Below are 14,185 nucleotides of genomic sequence, written 5' to 3' on the forward strand. Positions count from 1 at the left end.
AACCAGATGAAAACTCGAACTGCTGAACCGGGAAACCTCCACACTAAATATCATCATATAATATCCTTATTAATAATCTGGTAATAAATCGCAAACGGTCCCTTCCCAAAGACACCCAAAAGTCTACAATGGCCCAAAATCCTAAATGGTGCCTAAAGCCCACTATGGGCCCTAATCCAAGACAGACCAAAGCCTAATAATGACCCTAAAGTAAAAAAGGACTAGCGACCCAATAAGACCTAAAACCTTAGTAGTCCAACATGGCCCAAAATATAAAAGTAAAAAAAAAAGGTCAACGATGACCAACAATCTAAGTACGCCTTGCGTACTCGATCTAAGCTTGACGTACGTTGCCTTTGGCCAGTACGCGTTGCGTACTAGATGGGTACACCCAACGTTATCCACAACAACCCAAACCCATCATTAAAGACTTAAATGATTAAGCCATTAAGTCCACTTCTCAAATATAGTCCCAAACAACGTCTTAACCCATAAACTCACAAACTTTAAGCCTTTGCATGGCTGACAATAGTTTAGTCCTTGAAACTCTAACTAAATCCACACTCAACACTACCAAGATATTGCATGGCTAGAAAGGGACCATCAATTAACCATTTTTATGAATCCATAAGACCTAAAATGTCTGAAAGGACATGTAATAATCACTGGAGTACTCCATACTCACAAAGGTCTAAGCTTTGGGAGAAAAGTTCATGAAAAACCAACTATGGATATCGAGAAGGAAACTCATCAAAATATGAATTTTATACATTTAGAAGATGCACCAAATGGAGTAGTTTCTGGATCCAAAAGCTTGTAAGCAACCCCTCCTTCTCCACTAGTCTTCTTATTTAACAAAAGGCCACCAAAAACACCACCAAGCTTCCATATATTCAATCACAAATGATACATTCGAAATTAGGGTATGGAAGGAGTAGATGGTGATTTAGGGAGGCCCAAGGGTGAGTTAATGCCTTTAAATTGGGGTGATACCCTAAAAAACGAGGTTTGGTGTCAGCCTACGTACCCCCCGCGTACTCCTAGTATGGCCAGCATACTAGGTTAAATCCCGTGATCATCTCTTGCCTACTGCGCTCAACGTACACCCTGTACGCCCAACGTACCATGCTCAACCTAAAAACCCTCCAACTTCGAATGGCCATAGCTTCTTTGTTTCAACTACGAGTTCAACGATCTTTATATCCACGAAAAGGTATCAAAAAGACCCACAATAGTATCCAAATATCTGATACTGAGAACTCCTCGAACAAAAATTCATTTCTCATGCAAGAAATCGACCTATGACTTTTCCCACGCTACCCATCAGACCAAAGCACAACGCAGAGGATTTAAGTCTCATAAAATTCATTGCCTTCTTCCAAAAGATCTAAACATCACTTCCTCGAGGCCTCAAAGCTTCTATGGAATCGATTTCCAGCCCATGACCCTGAATCACAAAATGGCCTAGAACAGGGTGTTACATTTATAAAGGGAATTTAAGTAACTAAGAATATAATTTAATGTGTCTTTAAAGGCGGTTGAATGAACTAAAAACTAAAAAAACTAACTAGAAGCTACTACTAACAAAAAATACAATATTAACTTATGATCCGATTTTGCATTCATCCATTCAAATTCCTCATACTTTTACGATTCTTATTACAAAACCAATTATATGAAAACGAAACAATGGAATCAAACATCAACTCTTCCCGATACTACACATTTCCAAACACCAAGGCATTTCGATAATTCCAAAGCATCCAAATCAAAGTGACACACATGGAATCCACGATCAAACGTCTATAATTACCTGCCGTAAAGTCGTCAACCCAAGTAAACAATAAATTAATCGAATCAAAATTGTGGATCGAGATATCAACCCACTTTGCGAACTTCTGCCACAACTCTTTAGCAAAGGAACACTTCAAAAACAGATGAACAACATCTTATTGGGCCTCACCACAACAAGGGCATAAAATAGACGAAAGATCAATACTACGCATAACAATATTACACCTAGTCGATAATCGCTTAAGAATAAGCTTCCAAGTAAAAATATTGATTTTTATCAGAAGAAATTTATTCAACCTAATAGCAATACCACCACACGGTAGAGTAAGAAGGTCCAACTGAGATCTAGCTTCCTTAATTGTGAATTGTTTCTCTATCCCGAGGCTTCGCTCCTACGAATCCAACTTGTTAGAAATACGAATAGAGTTCAACAACTCCAACAAGGATTGAAGCTAAGACTCCAAAGCAACACCAAAAATGGACATTTGACAATCAATGTCCCAATTATTTCCATTCCAATAATTGTTAGACCTAGCATCCCGACAAAGACATAAGGCATATAATCTAATGAAATGAGCATTAAAAAGCACATCCGAACCGAGATAACTAAAAAAATATGTTTTAGGCAAAAATAACCACTTAATTTGTAATGGACATTTCTGAAGAAAAAGTAGATTTCGGATTGATATTCCAGACTAACATTCCAGATTCTGGATTGAAATTTCAAAACTAAAAAAAATCTCTGAAATTTCAAAACAAGTTCAAAATCTAATGAAAAATTCAAAAATTTGGATAAAAAGTTATTTTTTTACTTAAATTTAACAAAAAAAATATTAATAATTACGAACTATATACGATATTATGACATAAAATCAAACATATTATTAAAAAATGATAACATTAAACATTTTAAAATGAACATTTCAGACATAAACAAAAAAAAAAAACCAAAAAAGTTTGGAAAAAACCAAAAAGTATTTCTGAAGTTTAAAAATCAAACCTGAATGAAATATTCAGGAATTAGGTGTAAGACATTTGTATTATATGGGTTCATTAAAAATAAAAATTTAATATGAATATATATAAACATTAAATATTTTATAAAATAATGTTTTTTTATATAACAAAATGTAATTTTTTAAAGCATTTATGAAATAAATCAAATCGTTTAAATATATATATATATATATATATATATATATATATATATATATATATATATATATTTAAAAAAATTGAAATCTCTAAAAACTGATAAGTGGAAAATAACAATTTTAAAAATCCTTAAAAATGACATGAAAACAAAGGAGAAGAGAACAAGAAACAATTGTATTTTATAGGGAAAATGACTTATAAGGGTAAGAAAGTTTCACAAATATTAAAAAAAAACCATCTAAGTTTGTCCTTGTTCAAAAAATACCATTCAAATAACAATATTGTATAAAAAATACCAATAAAATATACTATTTGTTCAAATGTTACCTATGGTAACCGGCAGGTGTAGGTTACCTCTCTTATTCAACCGTTTAAAAAAAATAAAAAGAAAAAAGGAAATGACATGGAGTATACGATCGTTTAACATATATGTGGGTTTTACCCTTCTCTCTCAACAACACGAAGACCGGGAAGGCGATTCTTCTAGGGCTCGATCGATCAAATATCCTTCAAGAAATTCTGAAGTCTAATATGTTCATGTAAGTTATACTCTTAACATTCCCTCTTTTAGCAAACGATTTTTCTTTACTTGTGTCTCTTTTTGTGTTTCAAACACTGGCTTCGATACCCCAACCCCTCTAAATCAATCGAACGTTGGATATAGAATGGAGGTTTGTAGACTCATCGTTGATTGATAAAAATCAGACCATCACTTATTCTCATGGGTAACTTACCCTAAATCAGGGGTAACAAACCCTAAATCAGTCCGCATACTTTTGAACTGTGTTGAACATTCTTGGAAATTTTATTGTTTTAATTAGTCATATGTTCAACCTTTATTTATCTTATATGATTATGTTACTTGCTAATCATTAACAATGACCTTTGTAGTTGACTTTGGCTGTTAAAACAAGAATGTCGTTCTCAACAGATGGTGCATTGAGTATAGATGTTTTCCATAAAGGAGTGTTTGTTCCTAAGCCCTTGATGTACTTCAATCCTGATAAGACTTCTGTCACAGAGGTAGACTTACGAAATATGGAGTTTAAGGACTTCAAAATCTACATCCGTAATCTGACGAAGGGTATGTGTCATGATATGTACTACTGTCTTCCAAATCGGGCCTTAGTAGATGGGTTGAGGGAGCTGAGAGATGAAGATGATTATGTAAGGTTTCTTGATGCTGGATATAAAAATGGGAGAAGAATCAGTATCTACATTGATCACGACCATGAGCCACTTATGCAATGGATTGAAGAAGAGATAGCCGAAGATGGAGTGTACGGTGATAGTGATCCATCTTCTGATGATGTGGACTCGGTGATGTCAGATGATATATCGGTAGACCATGAAGTTGATGATGAGGTTATAGAAATTCCTAAATCTGTTGATCCGTTTTTATCCAAGAAAAATCTTATTCCAGAAGGAGGGGTAGATGATGAAGTTGATGATGAGGTCCACCACTTTCCTATTCATGATCCCGACCAGAAGTGGGACACAATGGTACCTGTATTAGGCATGAGATTCTCTGACAGATATGAACTCAAGCAAATGTTAACAAATTATGCTGTCTTTAAAGGGTATGCATTGTGGTACGAAAAAAATGACTCAACTAGATTGTTAGTGAGGTGTTGTAAAAATAAAGAAGGGAAGGCAGCTTGCCCTTTTAGACTATGGGCTACTCCAATGAGTAGTGAAGATTCATTCCAGATCAAATCGCTAATTGACAAACATAACTGTTGCAGGCAAGTTAATTTGGGGTTTATTGTGACATACATGTGGATTGGTAAAATGTTAACGAATGACATTTTGGAAAAGCCCCGCATAAGCTACAGGAACATGGTTGCATTAGTTAAGAAAAATTTTGGTTTGCATGTAAGTGTTGGGCAATGTAGAAATGCCAAGAGTTTTGCACTAGATGAAATTTCAGGTAGCTTGGTGGGACACTATGAAAAGTTGTGGGATTATGGAGCGGAGTTATTGAGGTCTAATCCAGGTTCAACAGTCTCAATAGAAGTGAATCCTATGCCTGATTCTACAGCTTACTTTAAAAGAATGTATGTCTGCCTTAAGGGTGTGAAAGATGGTTGGATTGAAGGATGCAGGAGGGTGATTGGTGTTGATGGATGTTTTTGAAGGGTATTTGTAGAGGTGAGCTATTAGCAGCTGTTGGTAGGGACTCCAACAACCAAATGTACCCGTTGGCATGGGCTGTAGTGTCAGTAGAAAACAAGGAAACTTGGAAATGGTTCTTAGATCTGCTACTTGAGGACATTGGGATGGGAGATGGCAGAGGTCTTACCATTATTTCTGACCAACATAAGGTTTGTTCTTATAAATACATAACTTAGTGCTTTATATGTTTATTTATATGTTATTTTATATTTAATGTTAATATTTTCATCTGGCAGGGTTTGGTAGAAGCTGTTAAAGAAAGAGCACCAGCATGTGAGCATAGGCAATGTGCTAGACACGTCTATGCTAACTTTAAGAAGAAATACACAGGTGTTGAGTTTAGGAAGTTATTCTGGAGAGCTGCAAAGTCCACAACCGAGTCAGCTTTCCGATCTTATATGAGGGAAATCAATGCGACGTCCACACATGCTTATGATCACCTAATGGAAAGAGACCCAAAGACATGGTGCAAGGCATTTTTTAAGCTTGATAGGTGTTGTGATGCTGTGGAAAATGGAATATCAGAATCTTTTAATGCAACAATTGTAGAGGCCAGGAAAAAACCTATTATATCAATGTTGGAAGAAGTCAGAGTGTACGTGATGGAGAGGATGTACAAACAAAAAGGGAAGGGGAAAAATGGAACTTGGATATATGTCCTTCCATTAGAAGGAGGATTGAGACATTTAAAGAACAACAGAGGTATAATACTTACTTGGAATGCAACTTTTTTTTATTTGAAATTACTTACTTTATACCATTTAATCATAGGTATTGGGATGTTACTCCAAGTGGTCCGCATATATATGAAGTGAGACAATTACATGAGGTTTATGCAGTTGACTTGGACCAAAGAACCTGTGGGTGCAGAGCATGGCAGTTGACTGGTATACCATGTGTACATGGTATTGCTGCAATCTTGTTTTTGAATGGGAATGCAGAGGAGTATGTTGCTGTTTGGTTCACAACGAATATGTTTGGAAGTTGCTATAGATATAACGTGAAACCAACTAATGGAGCTGACATGTGGTCGGAAACAGGTCTTCAAAGCATCTTGCCACCAAGGCGTAGGAGAATGCCCGGGAGACCAAAAGTGAACAGAAAGAAATGTCGTACAGAAAAAGAAGGAAAACATACTGTTAGCAAGAAGGGGGGCATTCCAAAATGTGGTAATTGTCATCAAGAAGGTCACAACAGGAGACGATGTCCATTGCTGAAACAAGGTTTGATTCCTAATTACAATCTTTCTTTATTAAGATTTTGACACTAATAATTTTTTTGCTTTACAGATGAACAACTACCTGAGGAGGTTGGGTCTGAAGAAGTAGTGGTTGCTGAGGAGGTTAGGGCTGAAGAAGAAGTCGCTGCCGAGGAGGTTGGGGTTGAAGAACAAGTGGCTGCTGAGGAGGTTGGGGTTGAAGAAGAAGTGGTTGTTGAGGAAGTTGTTGAACAAATGGTGGCTGATGAGCAACCAAATGAGGAGCAAGCAGCTGAACATGTAGTTGCTCAACATGTACAAGTTGTTGCTAAAAAGTGTAATAGGAGAAAGGGTGGTCCTTCTCAGAGGATCACAAAGCTTAAGTTGATGAGAAAGGTGGTTACAAAAGATGGAAGTGGGTCAAGTATTGATAATTCAGTCACCTTAATCTAGGATATTAGCTTTTGTTTAAATTATGCCAAAAACTATGAAATGGCACATCTTTTGGTGCTTAGTGCACACTAAAAACAATTAAGTATTGTAAGGGCTCCTCTTTTGGTGCCTTGTGCACACTTACCAACATTTAGTGCCGGATGCACATGTTTTGAATGAATATCACTTACTGTTTATGCCCTTTAAATTGTTTGTACATCTACTGTTTTATCACTTACTGTCCATATATTGTTGTTTGTTGCTTTGAAAAATTGTGATTTTAATAGTTATTTACCAATCCTTTGTTTGGGCATAATGTGACCAATACTTTGTTTGAGCATGAGGTGGGCAAGAAATAATAACGTACAAATTGAAAGTGTGATGCTATTTCAGAAATGGTGTTTTGGTCATTTACTTCACTACATCAATACTTACTGTCCATATATTGTTGTTTGTTGCTTTGAAAAATTGTGATTTTAATAGTTATTTACCAATCCTTTGTTTGGGCATAATGTGACCAATACTTTGTTTGAGCATGAGGTGGGCAAGAAATAATAACGTACAAATTGAAAGTGTGATGCTATTTCAGAAATGGTGTTTTTGTCATTTACTTCACTACATCAATACTAATATTTGGCCATTGAACCATATATTTTTTTGACAACTGCTTTATCATTTTCTGTAATTAGGTTTTGTGTTACCAAAATCACGCCCAAATTTTCGAATTTGTCCATAAGAAGATGGAAGCTTCACTAGTTTCACCAAAAATGCAACAAGAATGACCAAAATACCCCTGTTTTTAGTTTCGCCAAAAATGCAACAAGAATGACCAAACTACCCCTGTTTTTAGTTTCGCCAAAAATGCAACAACAATGACCAAACTACCCCTGTTTTTAGTTTCCCCAAAAAAGGAACAACAATGACCAAAATACCCCTGTTTTTAGTTTCGCCAAAAATGCAACAAGAATGACCAAACTACCCCTGTTTTTAGTTTCGCCAAAAATGGAACAAGAATGATCAAAATACCCCTGTTTTTAGTTTCGCCAAAAATGCAACAAGAATGACCAAACTACCCCTGTTTTTAGTTTCGCCAAAAATGCAACAAGAATGACCAAACTACTCATGTTTCTAAATTAATGACCAAGATGCTTATGTTTCGAAATTAATGACCAAAATACCCCTGTTATAGCAGCCATGTGTGAGGGTTTGCATGCGGTTCTATATCATTGAATAAAAGTTCATTGCTATTTCTCCTCCATTATAATGGCTTGATGACAGTTATACCATCCATACAAACAACCATTATATACTAAAAGGACAATGATATTTCTTCTAAACATTGTTAAAAGCAAAGTCAAACTACAAAAAGTACATTGATATTTCTTCTAACATTGCTAAAAGGGAAATCAAAATGAAACTACAACTTACCATACATACTAAAAGAAGTACATTGCAATGATTTAAATATATATACTACATCATTAATTTCATTAAAAACACAACAAAAATCATGATTATGAACCACTTCTGAAATCGTAATTTCCTACTCATTTGTGTCAATTCCTTACTTAAAATAATATATTCCTTCTTTGCTATCCCTTTGTGCTCATTCAAATCTTTTTCCAAAATTGATATCCTCACTTCAATGGAATCTACTTTTATTTCTGTTTCATCTCTCTTATTCGTGTTTCTTACTTCTTCATCGTCATCAACCCATTTCCAAAGAGAACAATTTGGTGTGTTTGGATCCTTCATATGCAGAAAAAAAAAATTACCATCTGAAGAGGGAAAACGACATTAACTAAGGAAGTATGTATACAAAAGGTATGATAACTTACCAGTCGGTTGGGACAAACCCTAAATTTTTTCCCAGGATTCTTTTTAGTGGTTGAAGTCCAAATTTGCGATGGGAACCCACAACCACAAGGGTATGAATCATCAACCATCTTCTTTGTCTTTGAAACGTTAGAGCTTGAGGATGAGATTATGGATTTGGCAGAACAAGATGAAGCCATTAAGATGCTGATGAAGGAGACGATGCAGGAGAGAAACCAGTAGTGCTCGTCCCAAATTATGCAAAAGCCCTAATTCGTTTTCAATAAAAACTTATATGCCATGTCATTAATTTTAAGCCACATCAACAATTTTTTAATCCTTAACCTACAACAACCGGTTACCATAGGTAACATTTGAACAAACCATATATTTTATTGGTATTTTTTATACAATATTGTTATTCAGATGGTATTTTTTGAACAATGAAAACTTGAATGGTTTGTTTTGAACATTTGTAAAACTTTCTTACCCTTATAAGTCATTTTCCCTATTTTATAAGGGATCATTCTTCTAAAAGTAAAATAAAAATTATTAAAAAAAAACCGTCAGTTAACAAATTTACATAGATCTGTATCAAAAAGAAAAATTGCACTCTTCCCTACATTTCAATATTTTCACCATTTTCCCTCCATTCGCCATCTTTGAAGGTATTGTCGGGAACCCTAGGTTGATCGCTTCCAAAATGACTGAAATTTCTAGAAAGCTTGATGTCGAGAAACTAATTTCATATAGCGATGACCTGGTTCAGTTCTTGAAGAACGAAAGAGACATCAATGACTTGAAGCATTCAGTCGAAAAATCCGACACACTCCGCCATCGATGCCGTTCAGATTATGCCGCAGTTCAAAGCTCTCTAGAAGGTAATACGTCCTTTTTCACTATATGTCCCTTAGTTTGTGTAATATAGAAGAAAAGTTACTCTCCTGTTACAAAAGAGATCCATATCAAACGGTTTACTTTTCAAATCTGTAATCTATCGATTCGAAATCTTCGTTGAGAAATTGATATGCTAAGTTGCGTTTGGTATCAACATGAAATGTTTTGTTGATGAAGTTGTAGTAAAACCCTTTCAATTCTGTGAATTTCGAAGTCCATGGACGAAAATGGATTGAAATCCTATGTTTCCTGCTTTCTGTAAGCAATTACCCCTATTCGGAAATCAAGAAGTTAATTTCAAAGTATCAAAATCTCTCATTTTTCATGCATTAATTATTAGTTAATCACATCTACTCTTTACACCTCGGGTCAATTATTCCAAGTTTTAGGAGTCTGTGGAGTACAAAGTTTCAGTCGATGTTTGGATATGTGTTTTCAAAGTAGTCACCGAGACTTAAAGATATAGAGTCAACAATCACATAACATAACTAGTTCACCAAAGCTTTGGATAGTTTGGTAATTTACATTTAGTCACACATCCTAAACATAATTATTCGTTTCTTTGAAGATTTTTAGGATTAAAATCATATATATGCTCTAAATGTGGGGTGAAATTGACAGTGGTTTGCTTGGTTTAGGCTTTAGAGCAAAAGTGTCATGTAACATTTAAAAGCAAAATTAAGTGTCAACAGATTATTCAGTGTTGATTAGGTATTTTAGTTGATATTGACATTTCAAATTGCAATATTGTAATTTCACTTTTCACACAACAGATTATCAAAAAAAGATCGACCTATGCAAGCAAAAAACAGAAGCTGCAAAGGCTGAAGTTGCTTCAGATGCAGAAATACATTTGCTTCAGAAAGAATTGGATGAAGAACTTCAAAGAGAGACATTGCTACAAGAGGAGCTTAGATAAGTATATACTTACTAATGTTTAATTTACTTTACTTTTGTGTTTAAGTGCCATAATCACCAACCTTTGATTACTGATTATCCACCTTTATCATTATTATCAACAACACATCCATCACCAAGGAAATTAAAGATCTTGAAGAACAAAGAAGTTCCATTGAAGACAGAAGGAAGGTTCTGAAGAAACTCAAACAAGATGAATTAAAAGCACAGTAAGGCTCTATATTTTTTTCCCCCATTAAGTGTAACCTGGATAAATGATATTAAAAGTTTATGTTTTTATGTATTTTTTTTTTTTTTTTGCAGGATGAAGCTATCAATGTTTGCATGTGTAACAAGCATCCTCCCTGACTTAAATGATCAGTCCAAGATGATATCTGGACGTATCCTTTTTTGTGTTTACTATTACTTTTATACAATTAGTAGATCATAATTTAGAATTATATATATTCCTTGTGAATTTGCATTTCTTTAATTTGAATAATGACAGATATTGTTGATAAAGAGAAGAAAGTAGTTGAAAAGTTTGAGTTCAATCCCCAGGAGAAGAGTGATTTTGATACTTGTAATACAATCTGGGAGATGATAAAAGATTGAAGCTTTTTCCTCCTCATGTAAACTTAATATGTGATTGTTTTAAATCCATGTTTTGGGTTGAATTTGTGAAGATTTGTATTCTTGGGGGTTCGTTTGTATTTATTTGTTTGCTTCTAGTAAATTCAAAAATGGTTTGGTTTGGTTGTAACTATACTATGGTAGTGATAAGGCTATGGTGTTTTTTCTTTTTTACTTAATGGAAATATATTTTGTATCAAGTAAACTACGTGTCTTTGTTTCCTTTATGCTTAATGTAGAAATAACAGACTTAATTGAGGAAGATATCCATCCATAAAGTCTAGCCAAAATCCTGTCAAATATGTGTAAAATGACCAAAGTACCAACTAATGTTATTGTATCATCAAAGTGTATAATAGCTACAGTGATATTGACCAAAATGACCAAAGTTCCTTTAAAATAGTGAAACTGAAAAGTTAACTATCAATATGTGGAAAAAGAAATTTGAGATTCCATCTTTTCTTTACTATACTCAGTAGAAAATGTAAAAGTTTATGAGGCATTCTTTTACCATTGTCAAAAAAAGCATAAAAAGCATGACACCTCTTAGCTTAATAGTGTTTCACAAACACAATTGGTTATTTATTGCTAACTTTAAACTAGCAGTTTATTTATATACGTGTAAAGGACAGGGTTTATACGTGTGACTACAAGTCCAACTAATGTGTTGGGAACTACCCCTCCATAACCTTTGATGCATTTAAGGGCTAACGGAACACAACCACTTTTACCTGAAGGTTTCTTAAGACCATTTGTGACCCTTTATAAGATCCAGGGTTCCCCGATAAGCATTTTTACTAAATCTAAAAGAAAAAATTGTCACTTTGAACTATCACACAGTGACCAAGAAACACTTTACTTCATTGAAAAGCTATGTGTTTCGTCTGTTTAGCTGTTTCTGATCAACCATGAAAAATTCGTTAAGCATAGACACCAAACTCAATTTTGGCCAACTTGTCGAAAATATAGGTTTCAAAACCATTTTAATAAATCGGGTTTCATCTGATATTTAACCAGTTCTATTTGTTCGAACATTTTAATCCTAAATCGATTTAAATATGAACGATTTTCCACTTTATAACCGGTTTTCAAACCTCTCTACTTTAGTTTAAAAAATTGATCAGCACTCATCTAACTGTATTGATATAGAATGCCAAAAACCGAAAACCAACAAAAATCAATAAAACCAAAACCGAGAAATTGAACCCTAACCGTCGGTTTTGGGTTTAAAATTTTAGAAATCTAATTTTTCGGTTTGGGTTGGGTTTGCCCTGGCAAAACCGACCCAGCCCAACTATTTTCTTATAAATTTAAAATTCTCAAATATTTTGATATTTATATTTAATTTTTTTTGAATTAACGCGTATAATATATTGGTTTCGTAACTAGTTTCTTTAGTATCTATCTATTAATATAATATGTATGTGTTAAAAAAAATGTATACATTTCATTTATCTTATACTATTTTTTATTTATTTATAGTTAACAAACATAAATTATTTCGCATTTAGCCCATTTGATGATTGAACAATCGAGAAAGATAGAGGAGCAGAGTGCTTTAGCTGCTTGAGATAGATCGAGAGAAATGGCGACAGAAGGAGCTTCGGAGCAATCACTATGGCAAGGATTCAAAGATTTCTGGAGCGAGAGATTTAGGATCTTGGATGGTTATCACCCTTACATCCGCCGCCAAAACCCTCTTCCGTCATGGTCCTCCTCCGATGTCGAAGAATTTATCGCTTCCGATCCCGTCCACGGTCCCGTCGTATGATCAATCTTCCCTATTTACATGCCTTTTCATCGATTTATTTATCCCTTCTATGTGTATTGATTGATCTGATTATGCGTTGTTTCGTAGTCATTGATTAGGTTAAATATACTGCTTCTTTGCTATTCATGATTTGATTATTGATTTTTGATTCGCATGTGTAGAAAGCAATATTGGATTTATATGAATCCTTAGCTAGGCATTTGATTCGTTAGGGTTCTTCTTCTGGTCTGTAGGTTTGAGACTTCCGCCTGTTGTGCATTGTAAGTTTTTTTTTTTTTTTTTTTTTTTTTTTTTTTTTTTTTTCATTTGCTTTGATTTCTTTCAGTATGATGAATGGGTTATAGGGTGATATGTGAACTGAAGGCTGCAATCTTGTATTTTATTAGCGAATAGCGATTACAGATTACTTAGTGGATTGACTACTGAAACAGTTTGTTTCTTTTGAAGTTTAGAGTTTCAATTTTACTGATATATCATTGATTTTTGTGCACCTAAGGTCATTGCATGTTGTATTTTCAATTATGAAAGTTTGTTTATTCAACAAGGTATCAAATTTTCTCCCAATTTATGCAACAAATTCTAGAAGTAAAATGCACTACAGATACAAATTAACAATAACCTGTTTACAGCTTAAGACAACCCGTGATGCTGTGAAATTTCTTGCTGTTGGAGGCATACTTGGAGCTGTGTCAACTGGTGGATTTGCATGGAAATATTCAAAAAGTCCCCATGGTAAGTCTAAATGACCGTTTTACCCTTGCATTCCAAAAAAACAAATTTCACAACATTCATCAGTTTTAACATGAGAGGAAAAGAAAAAAAAGACTATTGTACCCTTACATTGCCAAATGACCATTTTACCCTTGCACTTTGCAGGTGCAGCGTTGTCATTGGCAGCAGGAGCAGTGTTTGGGATGAGTTTTGGGCAAGAAATTGCAAATCACTCTCTTCAGTTATACAGGTTGGACACCATGGCTGCCCAGGTCAAGTTCATGGAATGGTGGGAGAAGAAGGCGGGAGGACGTTTTTAAAACTTTGTGTTGTTGAGAAACTTGAAGCATGTCTGAAATAAATATTTTAGGTAGTTTCCATGTTTTGAAACCCTAAATGTTGTTCTTTGTTGGTGGGTTGTTTTAGTGATTATATTTGAATTAGGTTTTCGGAAGGAAGCTGTATGACTTTTTAAATAAACTTCTTGATTGATGGACAATCTGTCAATATAATTGCAACTCTGATGGGAGGTTTTTTGAGAGTTCAATGATATGGAGTATTGGAATTTATCTCATATATAAAGTGTTGTTTACCAATGGAATTAGAAGGTTTTTTTTGGTCAATATTTATTGAGGGTATTTTACTCTATATATGTCTAAAGAGACTCCGACGACGGCTGTAAGAACCCAGAGAAGGGACCATAAACT

General features: G+C 34.5%; 2 protein-coding genes across 2 annotated transcripts; both read left to right on the forward strand.

The window, feature by feature from the left end:
- The first annotated feature begins 9,175 nt into the window (after positions 1-9,175).
- LOC145001383 (plectin-like protein) lies at positions 9,176-11,170 on the forward strand. The gene is made up of 5 exons (XM_078960753.1): positions 9,176-9,450; positions 10,240-10,381; positions 10,492-10,593; positions 10,688-10,764; positions 10,872-11,170. The coding sequence occupies exons 1-5, from the start codon at positions 9,273-9,275 to the stop codon at positions 10,976-10,978; spliced, it is 606 nt and encodes a 201-aa protein (XP_078816879.1). The 5' UTR covers positions 9,176-9,272; the 3' UTR covers positions 10,979-11,170.
- Positions 11,171-12,490: 1,320 nt separating this feature from the next.
- On the forward strand, positions 12,491-14,025 carry SDH6 (succinate dehydrogenase subunit). The gene is made up of 3 exons (XM_078961489.1): positions 12,491-12,761; positions 13,397-13,499; positions 13,644-14,025. The coding sequence occupies exons 1-3, from the start codon at positions 12,582-12,584 to the stop codon at positions 13,796-13,798; spliced, it is 438 nt and encodes a 145-aa protein (XP_078817615.1). The 5' UTR covers positions 12,491-12,581; the 3' UTR covers positions 13,799-14,025.
- Positions 14,026-14,185: the final 160 nt, after the last annotated feature.

The sequence above is a fragment of the Lactuca saligna genome, chromosome 6 (genome assembly GCF_052625555.1).
Source record: "Lactuca saligna cultivar CGN05327 chromosome 6, ASM5262555v1, whole genome shotgun sequence".
Classification (NCBI taxonomy): domain Eukaryota; kingdom Viridiplantae; phylum Streptophyta; class Magnoliopsida; order Asterales; family Asteraceae; genus Lactuca; species Lactuca saligna.